At 39.8% G+C, this 11,868-nt stretch overlaps 3 protein-coding genes and 1 pseudogene across 3 annotated transcripts in view; all 4 read right to left on the bottom strand.

The window, feature by feature from the left end:
* LOC116847999 overlaps positions 1-659 on the bottom strand; it is a 3,660-nt gene extending 3,001 nt beyond the window's left edge. The window contains exon 1 of the mRNA XM_032823659.1: positions 223-659. The gene's annotated coding sequence lies outside the window, so the exon portion shown is untranslated. The remainder of the gene's footprint in view (positions 1-222) is intronic.
* A 3,533-nt stretch (positions 660-4,192) lies between these two features.
* On the bottom strand, positions 4,193-5,214 carry LOC116847983. The gene is made up of 2 exons (XM_032823643.1): positions 5,190-5,214; positions 4,193-5,121 (listed from the first exon to the last, which is right to left on the bottom strand). Exons 1-2 carry the CDS (start codon positions 5,212-5,214, stop codon positions 4,205-4,207), a joined length of 942 nt encoding a protein of 313 aa, XP_032679534.1. The 3' UTR covers positions 4,193-4,204.
* Positions 5,215-5,437: 223 nt separating this feature from the next.
* Positions 5,438-5,983, bottom strand: LOC116847963. Its single transcript, XM_032823621.1, has 2 exons — positions 5,617-5,983; positions 5,438-5,533 (listed from the first exon to the last, which is right to left on the bottom strand). Exons 1-2 carry the CDS (start codon positions 5,977-5,979, stop codon positions 5,453-5,455), a joined length of 444 nt encoding a protein of 147 aa, XP_032679512.1. The 5' UTR covers positions 5,980-5,983; the 3' UTR covers positions 5,438-5,452.
* Positions 5,984-6,983: 1,000 nt separating this feature from the next.
* On the bottom strand, positions 6,984-8,451 carry LOC116847996 (annotated as a pseudogene).
* Between the last annotated feature and the right edge of the window lie 3,417 nt (positions 8,452-11,868).

Here is an 11,868-nt window from a genome sequence, read left to right as displayed (position 1 = left end):
TGTCCGTTATTATCACTTTCGCGTACAAACTCGCGATGACAATTTATTCATTTAGTTTTATACATTTAGTTTTCTTTCAACGACGTGTCTTACACAACAATCGCTAAGCGTGATAACTTTTGTTCGAATATAAATTTAATTTCACTGTTTCTTAGTACTCGTTTCTCTTGAATCGCGCAATAATTGCTCTCTTATATTATTATTATCGTTATTTTGACTTACCTGGCTGGTACAGCACAGGGCCACCAGTACAGTTACTACGAAAATAGCGCGTGCCATTGTGAGTGCGGCTTGGTTAAGATAGGAGGTTGAGAAACCGTGATGGAGTAAAGTTACTTCGAACTGGTACCCTTATATATTGTTCGCAATTTGTTTACCAAGTCTCCCACGGGGGTAACACAGTTCTCACTTGCCGACGTATTATTTGAAATTGAACACCTGCGCCAACTCGGCTGAATAACGTCTTTGCACGCGATAAGGGTACATGATAAATTGAAACGGCTAATTATCGATTTGCCACGTCGTGCCAGACATCGTAATGTCTGTGACATAACAACGCTTCTTTACTCTTACTGACAAGGGATACGACGCCACATATTGTTGACTTTTGAATTATGGCAGTCTGTCAGAAAACACACGTACACACACATAGTCAATAATTTATGTCAATTTTTCGGGGACTTAGTCGATGACGTTGGTTTGCTAAGGCTTCGATATCTCTACCTACTGTGATAACTTTCTTTTTATCATAAATACCATAAAATTCAAGAGACATTAGGGTAAATATTTTATATGTGAAGAGTATGCTTTGTAATTCAGTGTTTCACATATATATGCCCGATAGTATTCTGATGAATATTTGGAGATTAATTTGATGATAATCCCTCGGAACACATGAGATGCCGAAAGATTATTTAGCCGATAACAACACGTATTGCAACAATAAATGCAATGATCGAATTGTGAAGATACTTTTAAGAGTCTGATAATCAATATGTATCTCGTGACATGTCACGATAATTCGTCAGCGAGTTTTTCATCCAATCTATTTACGAAAACGTATTAATCACGCGATAGTCTAATTAATCTAATTGAATGTAATGATAACAAGCACTATCTGAAAAATTTAGAATTTGAAATATTTCTAAAAAGTTTTACGGTGTGACGAGACGTTCCTCCTCGTCACCACGACCCGACCGAACATCTGTCGGGTCGTGTAATAGGCGCAAAGCGCCAAACAAATAAAACCAAAACCGCCGCCGGCTCGCGGCACCGCCGCGGATGCCCGCGCGTGGGGGAACGGCGTACGTGCCGAAATTACGAGCCGGCCGGTATATAAGCAAGGCGCGATAACGATACGAGAGCAGTCCCGCGGCGTCCGTACTCGCCTTGGTACGTTCGCCTCTTTCTCGCTGGCTACCACCAGCATCCTGATAACCGCCGCAACGGGAAGGTGCGCTCATCCTCCCCGAGTACGGTCGTCCGCCTCATCCGCTCCCCAAGAGGCACGGGAACCAGAGGTGGCGCGCTCACCGCCTCGGTCATGCGCTCCTGACCTCCCTGCCGATTGGAGACCCGACCGCAAGAAAAGGTGTGTTCACCTGCCCTCAAGGTCCGTACAAAGAGAAAAGAGGTTTTCCAGCGACCAAGGGATCCAGAGGTGGCGCGCTCACCGTCTCTGCCCAGAGCTCTGGGCTCCCCGGTGGCTGGTTTCTCACGTACGCCTCCTCACCTGCCAACCTGTACCTCAAGGCACGCCACCAACCGCGCCGAGTACAACCGTTCCGCCGACACAAGCCTGACCCGCGTCCGCCGGGTAAACTGCGACAGGCGCTCCGCGCACCGCGGCTAGGAGTAGGACCATGGGTAACCCACACGCGATAGAATAGACCCGTGAGACGCCCGCGTTAGTTATAAGCTAATTGTAAATTAATGATAAGCCCGCGTTAGTCATAAGGTAGTTATAAATTAGTTATAAATTAGTTGTAAGTATAGGGTAGGCCCTCGTGGGCCACAAGATAGTTGTAAGTATAAGTAACTTAATCGTAAGTTCAGCGGAATAAATTATCTCGAAATCCACACATCAACGCAGTTACTCACGCACCCACACCCCGCGCATACGCGCACTCCAGCTCACACTCGCGACCCCGACTCTGGACACCGGCGAGCACGTCCACCGTATCCTCGCGTATCACGATCGCTCGCCCAACGACACCAAGGTCATCCGACCGCTCCGAGCGAAACCGGAACCGTGACAACGGTAATATTATCTTTTTATATTAAGGACGTGGCATGTGTATTATTCACTCATAATGATGTAAAATTAAAAAATAGGTTATTATTAGAATTTAAGTCATACATATTTATTCTTATGCTATGCGGGAATAAGCATTTGCAAAATAAAAAGTTACTTATCGAAAATGAACAGTGGGTTATCTTTAACACCTGGAATACAATTTCGTTACATTTGTGTAAATACACTCGTATCGAATATGTGCTAATGCTTTTGTAAAATTACACAAAAAATCTTTTTTCACTTAATTTAACTCACAATTCTCGCAAGTGGCTCGAGAAGGGCACATCAGAAAAATAAATTGTGTTAAAATTATTATTATGCGCTACGCTATATTGAAACGTTAACCGCTGAAATATCACATTCACTTAATTTATTACGAAAGTTATCTAGGTAGAAAATTAACATAGTCATTTAGAGGACAGATCTTTATTTTTGCAATCGACCGGATTACAATTATTTAATACATGTTGATACAATTGATAGTCGATAATGATCTAAGACTAGTTGCAAGATACTGCGCGCACACAGTATCTAAAATCTAATAGATGCTTAAAAGCGCCGGATCATTGAATATTTCGACACATTCAAGGTCCGTGAAATCGCTATGCAGGACGTTCCAGACTCGAGCGCCGCTGCGCAGAAGAGGATTATACAGCTTTGGTCTCAGGAAGATGAATGTGATCGGACTGCTAGCGTCCAGCACGCTACCATACAAGACAGCCTTGTTTTTGGCAGTATGCAGTCGCTACCTAAGACGTTGACGATCTTTTCTTTGGGCAGAACGAAGCTTCGTCGGGAAATGACACTGGTCGTACTGCTAGTTGTCGAGACAGTTTTGGAGGCTGCCACGGCCGACGCTAAGGCGCGCGAAAACGACAGGGGCGAAAGAAATCCTGGTCGGGCCAGAGAGAGTCCAGGATAGTTTAGACCGTATCCAGCGAATGGAATCGGTTTAGTCAGATGGTCGGTCGTAGAGACAATCGCGTTGCTGGAGGCAGACGTGCTAACGATAGGTGCTACAGGTGCGACAGCGGATATGACGTTCGGATACAAACCGGATGGATGCTGCTGAATCGTAGCGACGTTCGAGGCTGAAGAAGATGTGACTGTGGACGCGGAAGCGGTAGTCGTTACAGAGCTCTCCACTGCGGGTTCATTAGAAACTATTACGGGTGCCGGTCCGCAATCGACGACTTCGGGAATTGTTTCTACAACGGGAGCGGGCGCCACAAATTCAGTTACGGACACACTTTTGGAGCTACTCTCGGATATAGCTGTGGTTTCCGAAACAACGGAAGATGGAACATACGGGACTGCAGATACTGTATGTGGCAGCATCGTTGGTGCCACATAGGATACTACAGGTTCGGTAGCAACCACCGGTTGCGCTTCAACGACAGTGCTGGTAGAACTGGATGTGGAGGAACTCACGGTTTCGGATGCTACGGAGCCAGCTAAGTCTGGACTACTTGTACCGACAATAGACGACGTCCTAGCCATGCCGGACGCGGAAAACGTCACTTCAGTTGCGGTGGGGTAAACCGATATTTCCGGGCTTATCACGGAGCCTAGACGACCAAAGGAACTTATTACTGGAACTTACTACCGGACTCACTACTAGATTGGGTACACCGACAATGGATGACGCGCTAGCTTTGCTGTACGCGAGAGGCGCCACTGCTTTGGTTACGACGGGGTAAACTGATGCTACCGGATTTATTATTGAATAACCTACTAACGGATTGATTACAGGACTTTCTATTACTAGAGCGACCTCTGGAGCGACCTCGACGATGGATGACGCGCGGGATTCGCTGGATACGGACGTACGCACGGTTTCGGTTTCGGTTTCGATAAGAACAACAGGTTCTACCGGGTTTACTACTGAGCCTAGACCAAACGGACTGATTACTGGAGGCCATCTATTATTGGAGCCACCACTGGAGCGAAATTTTCAAATATGGGATTAACCACTGGACTCACGTCGACGGGGGAGAATTTTGTAGTTATGGTGTCCAAATACGGCACGAAGTTGTTTAAAAAGGGTATTGTCGACAAAAATGAGGTCATTGTAGACCTTGTTGATTCCGAACAGAAAGTCCTTACGCCAGACCTGAACAGATCGTGTATTCCGGAAGCGAAATAGCCGTCGTGAAGACCTTGGAAGGTAGCGATTACCTCTCTAAGTGAATGGTGGTACTCTGGAGTGTATAGCTCGTCATCATAGAAGGTCACCGGGGACAGAATTGGCTTCGCGATGATGCCTTCCAAGTGCGGAAGTGTCAACCCAAGTACCTTCTCCACTAAGTGCAATTTTCCAAAGTGGTGCAAAATGCGTAGCAAATGCAAGCCCAAATTGTGATGGAGCAGGAAGTTTTTGGCGACTTGGAACAGATGTTTCCTTATCATGTTATGCACAAAGTGCACCACCTTGAAGAAAGCGGTATTGATTCGATGAATAGCGTGGAAGATGCTTTTGAATGGCACGACATCTCGAATTATCTTTGGTAAGATCAGTAAATGGTGAGGCTCCTTGATAACGGCCTCGAAAAGTTGCGGAATGTGTCTATGAAAGCTGCCGAGAACATCATCTTCAAACTTCTCGGTGATCATAGGTCCCAGGGTGAGCTCGGATTTCAAGTTACGCATGCCGACCCGTATATAATGGGGGACTTTCCTCACCTTGCAGAGTAACTCGTGCATCAGCAAGCCGGAATCGTGCGAGTGGCCGTAGTCGAAGGCTTCGACCATGCAGGAATGGCTATCCAATTGTTCCAAAGGAATCTCCTCTAAGAAGTTTGCTCCCAGGATATTGCCAACTATCCCTGGATGCCCAATGTGCAAATGACGTTTCAATAATTTGTTGAAGTCATCAGGATCGGTGGAGTTCTGCAAGGCATCCCGTTATCCTTAGTCATGTACGCGACGTTTAATTTTATAATTTTCTAATAAACTGAACGTATATCTTGTTGAATTCTGATTTTCTTTAAACTCTGTATCTCCCGATTTTACTTTTACGAAATAATTAGATTCATATAATCTTAACTGTTAATAATCACACATTAATATTCCTATTCCCCTTACTATCGCAAACAATATAATGTAATTTTATATTTTGATGTGTAAATTTCAGTCGAGTACCTCTTGTAATTCCTGCTATAATTCCTCGGTCGAGTCCTCCTTATTAGTGTACAATGCACGGATGACGTCGTGCACGTTTTTCGGAACTGCTTCATCCTGCCAGCGGAAACATTCGAATTATTCTTGTTCTGATCTATTTCCAACTTTTGATAATAAATAAAATGTATGTGTCAAATTACCTGAGTATTTTCCTCACTATCACTGTGTTCTTTGTGCGCGCTTCGTTTCTCCTGCTCTTCAATCTTCTCGAACTTCAGACTAGCTTCCTGGATCTCTTCCGCGACCGCCCTTCTATCATGGACTTTCTCGAGTTCAGACAGATCTTCCAATTCCGCGGCATTATTCTCAGTCAAAGAAAGATCGAAACGCTCGCTCTGTCTTTTTTCGCGTAATAAAGTCCGTGGCAATTCTAGGTTGAAGTTTTTCTCAAAGTTCTTCGCAAAATTGAGATCTTTCTTAATGTAAGCCGCCGAACTTATTAAAGATAAGGAGCCCAAAAAGGCGATGGCGACCACCACAAGAATTTTCTGCGTATACTCCATGATGTGTCCCGATGGGAACTCGATGATTTCAATTGCATCAAGGTGCTTCATATACCTCGAGAACCCGCATTATTACATGCAGATTCGGCACGAAGATCGTGACTGCATCAGACAACATCGGAGATTGTTGGATGAACAAGATCGACAATTCAGATATGAGCCGACGCTGCGTGAGATTATCCAAACTGATCTGCGATGCTCTTCGTGACCAAGCACGATCTATCAACATTATCCCGGGAGATTGTACACTTATTTTTTCTCAGTGCATCAGTTCTCATTTCAGTATTTGCGTTCGTGAATAATCACGAATCACTGCTTGAACATAAAAATATAAAGAAACGTAAATGTAAGTGTAAATGTGAAGGAGTGAAAGACTTCTAAAACTCAGTTTTATTTTTTTAAATTTCTTTATTTATTTTCTTCGTGTTGGATTATTACGTATCTTATTATTTATATATACACAAAAGATCTTATTAAACGTAATTATAGTCTTCATAAATTTTGCAGTATGGTTTTTCGCAAGCGGGAATTACAATTCTATCAATTCTGCTGGTGAGTCCCGTTAAAAATTTAAGAGGTTCCATCGGCATTATTACCATCCTGAAATAAGATCATATATATACATAGATTTATATTTAAAATATAGAGAGAAACGCGCTATCACTTGAAAAATTTTTAACATTAACCTGAAACATTCCAAGATTATTTGTAAATAAACCTCGGGACTGTAAACTCCATAATTCGAACGTAATTTATCCTTTTAAGAGTTAACAGGTGACAAATACTTTTATACACTTACGGGCTCGGTGGAAGTGCTTGAAGATCGAAATTGTAAATGGTCGGTATTCGTTCGATCGGTGGCGGCGGAATCTGGATGTTGTATTCGTAGGATTTCATAGGAAGTGAAACATATGTAGAGATTTCCGGAAGCGGCACTTCAGGAACTTCTATAGAGACTGGATATTCCTGATGTAAGTATTGCGGTCAAAGTAGCGGATTGAATGTTTGATAGCTCAATTTCAAGGGTTGATACGGTTATCAAACGTACTATACCGTTCTCCAAGAATGTTCGCGTCTGATCCTAAATTCTGTGAGTAATGCTTATCGGAAGCGCCCCATCCGAAATTCAAGTATCCAAATGAGTTGCTCACTTCGTTGGAAGAGTATCCACCAAGGCTACCAGATATACCCACACTACCGGATGAATATCCGCTAATGGATCCATCGTTGAATCTATCGAACACCCCGAGTCCGCCGATGCCGCTAGATGAGGTCGCCGAGGCGAGTTTTTCCAATTCGGTTTTGTCGATTTTCCCATTGACTACATTCACGCATAAAGGCGTGGAGGAGGTACGGTATAAATTCAACTTAGGATACGCCGGAGTTACTTTAGTGGTCAGTCACTTCGTAACTGACCTGTTTGGTCGGGTCACACAGGTCGCCGATTGGCGGGAATCTGTCGATGAACCACGTGAAACGTTCAGAGAAGATAAAAGAGAAAATGAAAGATATAGCAATATTAGATGTGAGTGACGCAGAATATTCAATTGATCCGTGTCACGTTCACAAGATTCTTGGCGAATCGTCGAGACTTCTTCGCGAGATCTTCGTCTATCAATAGTTACAATAAAAAGATTATAGTATCAAGTACCTGGGCACAACATTTTCCGGAGTATTAGGCAATAGGGAGTCGCTTAGAGACACCTTAGATTTACTCCTGCATCCACAGCCGGAATTGTGCGTATGTCCTTGTGAAAAAGGATAGAAACTATTGAAGTCTCCTCTGACTGATCCTCCAAAAAGATCGACGGAAGACGAGGAACTTGCAGAGCTGCTGTGACTACTGCTGCTGCTACTGTGACTAATGTCACTGCTAACACCGTATAATCCATTAGTCTGACTATATTGAGGAAAGGACGCCACGTTCCCAGGAAATGTTCTTAATGACATTAATTGGGCCACTTCGCGTGCAGTCGCTGCTTCGTTGATTGCCTCCGGAGTCGCGTAGTGTAACGGCTTCTGCACCTTCGCTGCTTTCACCACTACGTCTCCGCACTTACACGGGTTAGTGCCTGAGAATTAAATATTGAAATATCTCGATTTTTTTGCATTGTTACTTCTGCGCGCGAGTCAAAATTGGATTAAAAATTTTCTCTCCTTTTTTCGCTTGCACGAAGAGTTTCCAAATATTGAAATTACTTTGAGCAAAAAAAGCATACCCTGTTTTAATAACGTGTTGTAGTAAATGGTTAAATAGTAATCTTGACGATACATACGTGCGATAAAATGTTATTTACATACCTGAGCCTAAGCTTCCTCCGCAAGTAATGCATCCTGCCTTGCGTGCTTGAGCGATATGCACTATCGTCAGCAGCAAAACGACTCCCAGGATTAAAGAAGACTTCATGACTGTTTCGTCGATAATATTCTCCTTTTCTTCTTTTCCCTTTCTTCTCCCTGACGTTACATTTATATAAATTGCTAGTTCTCTCTCTTTAGCGAGCAAAATTTTGTAATCGATCAGACAGTGTTTGTTTTCAGCGGCCCGAACGCTTCCTGTTGCAGCGTTTACGCGGCTGACTTATTTTGGCTTTATCATCGCTTCCTGATTTACAGTGTTCCAATATACTTCAATTAAAGACACATTTTATAGTTTTATGGCACACTCGCTCAGAAGTATCGTAATTACCGGTTTTGCTGAAGAGGAAATGAGCATCTCGTTTACATAATTTAATTTCCGTATTTATGTAAAAATTAGTGAAACAACATTCCGCAAGGTTGATATAAATATATATACAGACTGCAATAAATAATCAAAGAAGTCAAGAAAGACATTTCTGTGACCAAGTATCACAGTTTTTGCTGTTAAACACAGAAAAATAGAATTATGAAAATTTTAAACGAAACTCGCGAAATAAATAATCGAACTGTTTAAATCTTATTATATAAAAATTAATTAATATAATTAAGAATATACTACTATTCTACTAGTAAAAAAGGTAAATAAAAATTAATTTTGGACTGTGAAATTATGTAAAATAGCACAAAATATATATTCTATATTTTATTCAGTTTATATAAAATATTTCTTAAGATATTAGAAGTTATTACTTGGCTGACAATAGGTAAACGAATCGGTATATAACGTTTATTAAGCAATAAATAAAAAATTTTAACTTTTCTTTTTAAAATGTATTGATCATAGTTATGATAAAAGTATATTTTTAGTGTAAAAACTCAACTAAAAGATGAGATTGAAAATTTGATAGTCGTCATTTCTTATTTAACTCAATATATCTAAACTATTATAATATAAATTTAATATATCTAATAAGTAAAAATTTGAAGCTTTAAAGTGCTTTTTAAACCACTTATCTATAGTAATTTTTACAGAAGTAACAGTTCGTTTAATTTTGAATTTTCATTATTAAACCACTTCAATTCAAGCACAATACATCACTTGTTTTCCAGTACATCCCTTATAGAAATATCATACTAAGAATCATTGATAATTACTTATTTTCAGTATTAAAAATACTGGATAATAAGTAATTATGAATGATTCTTAGTATGATATTTCTATAAGGGATCACTACTTCAGTTTCTCAGTGAGTATGGTGGCGGCTCGTAGCGGAAACTTCAGAATTAATTTATAAAAATAACAAGTGGATTGAATTATTAGACCCGTTATTTTCGCAAATTAGTTTCGAAGTTTTCCGTTACAAGTCGCTACCGTATACAACCTGTAGCGACTTGTCACATACATATATAGAGATTAATAAAAACGTGTTTAACTTTACAATATATATTTTTTTCTTACTATTGTACAAATTAAAACTTCTGCGTAATACAATTTCTCAGGAACTCTCTCTAACAAAAGCTATCTACTCTATACTAATAGCGTGTTCGACTGACCCTGGATTAATCGCTCCGAGAGCGATTAATGACGTCATAATCTCTACTAACCAATCATAAGTTTATAAGTACTTGTTCGACCAATAAACGTAGGCTGAATAACCCAGAATAGATTAACCCAGTTGAACCAGTTGAACATGCTATAATTTAACTGTGCGGTTGGGAAAGTTACTTTTTAAAAGTAACTACCCAGGTAGCAAAGTGACGTCTAAAGACGTCATTAAGACGTTATTAAGACGTCTATGACGTTTTAATGACGTCTTTAGACGTCACCTTGCTACCTGGGTAGTTACAGTTACAGTTACAAGTTACTGGCTATGAAAAATAACTCGTTACAGTTACAGTTACTCAAAAAGTAATGAGTCGTTACTTTTAAGTTACTTTCTTGAAATGATTGTTAATTATTATTGTAAATACAAAAATCTTACATTTTAAGTTTTACTAAAATGTAAGAATTAAATTTTATAATTAATATTTATCACATTAATTAGTCTATCCACTTAACAAATTTCAAATCTATACTTAACATAATAAAAATTTAATAATAGTCTTGTAGAGATAAAAGAATTTAATCATGTTCCATACTTTGATAAATTTATTAAATTAATATACGATTACTATATAATTTTAATTTTATTTTATGTTTCCCAAGTAACTATTAAAGTAATTGTTAAAAAGTTACAAGTTACTAGTAAATAAGTAACTAAGTTAAGTTATAGCTCCTACACACAGGACGCGATAATGCTTGCCGCGCGGCGAAAGTCCGCGCGACAGCCAATCAATATGTTGTTTTTCCGTAAGAACTAGAAGGTTATTACGGAAAGCAGCATATTGATTGGCTGTTGAGCGAACTTCCGTCGCGCGGCAAGCATTTCCGCGTCCTGTGTACAGGAGTCATTACAGGTGGGAAAAAAGTAACTAAATTAAGTTACAGTTACTGAAAAAATGTAACTGTAACTATAACTTCGTTACAAGTAACGAGTTACTTCCCAACCCTGCTTGACTGTTACAAAAACCCTATATATCGTCTCTCTATCTAGTTGTACTCTCTGTTTTCCCGTTGGCTGCCAACTCTCGCCAAGCATTGTCGTATCCTCTGTAGACGATTGGCCACACGTGCTCCCTTCCTAGTGACTTATTAGTTGCAAAACGGAGTGTCTTCTTTTTAGCTTGGATAACAATTTCAATAGTTTGGTTTTCCATTCGTTCCTCTATGTTTTGGAGTGTAGACGTTCCTGGAATATCTACGCTTTTGTCCTCTTCTTCCTTTCCCGTACAACTAGGTTTTAATCGTTCTGTAGATCGACTTGTTAGTGGATCTTTTGTTAAAATACACGTAACATTATTGAAATGCTATTCTCGAATATCTTATTAAAATTGGTAATTTATTTCTAATCATAATTATCGAGTTATAATTAGATATTGTCTATCAGCATAAAACAATTCAATAACCAGCGAGAAAGCAACCGGGATAAATCTGTTACGATGAGCGACAGATTCTCTAGTAGCATAAAATGTTGGTATAAAATGTTAGTATAATATTGAGAAATTATGTAAATCCAATGTTAAATATTGAGTATGAATTGATTTCCCAACATTGGTCCAATATTGTAAAATAGATATCGTCTCTTATTTAACCAATATTAGTCAGCAATATTGGTCCAATAGCATTGGACAATATGGGGCAAATGTTAAGCAATAATATTTACTCAATTTTTTCACGTTATTAATTGGATCCTAATGTGAAACTAATCCCAGTAAACGCTAGATATTTCTGGAAAATTTATAAAATGTTCCTGAAATCCAAAATTAACATTCCAAGAATATTCCAAAATATCCGGAATACTCATAGAATTTATAAGGAATATTCAAATAAGCGCAAAAAGTTCCACTTTTTACAAATATTAGCGAATTGGTTGAAATAATGCAGTAGTATAGCTGAAAAGAGCAAACTATGAGTTAGAGTGAAATAGT

The sequence above is a fragment of the Odontomachus brunneus genome, unplaced genomic scaffold, assembly GCF_010583005.1.
Source record: "Odontomachus brunneus isolate Ranch 3 - 2012 unplaced genomic scaffold, Obru_v1 Obru_scaffold_086, whole genome shotgun sequence".
NCBI classification, from domain to species: Eukaryota; Metazoa; Arthropoda; class Insecta; order Hymenoptera; family Formicidae; genus Odontomachus; species Odontomachus brunneus.
This window is presented reverse-complemented; position numbering and strand designations above follow the sequence as displayed.

Excerpts from the sequence above, each read along its gene's own strand:
- LOC116847983 (XM_032823643.1), bottom strand. The coding sequence starts at position 5,214 with ATGACTAAGGATAACGGGATGCCTT. Across the intron at positions 5,122-5,189 it reads TAAGGATAACGGGATGCCTT|GGATAGTTGGCAATATCCTG; the intron begins GCAGAACTCCAC and ends TTGGGCATCCAG.
- LOC116847963 (XM_032823621.1), bottom strand. The coding sequence starts at position 5,979 with ATGGAGTATACGCAGAAAATTCTTGTGGTGGTCGCCATCGCCTTTTTG. Across the intron at positions 5,534-5,616 it reads ATAGTGAGGAAAATACTCAG|GATGAAGCAGTTCCGAAAAA; the intron begins GTAATTTGACAC and ends TTCCGCTGGCAG.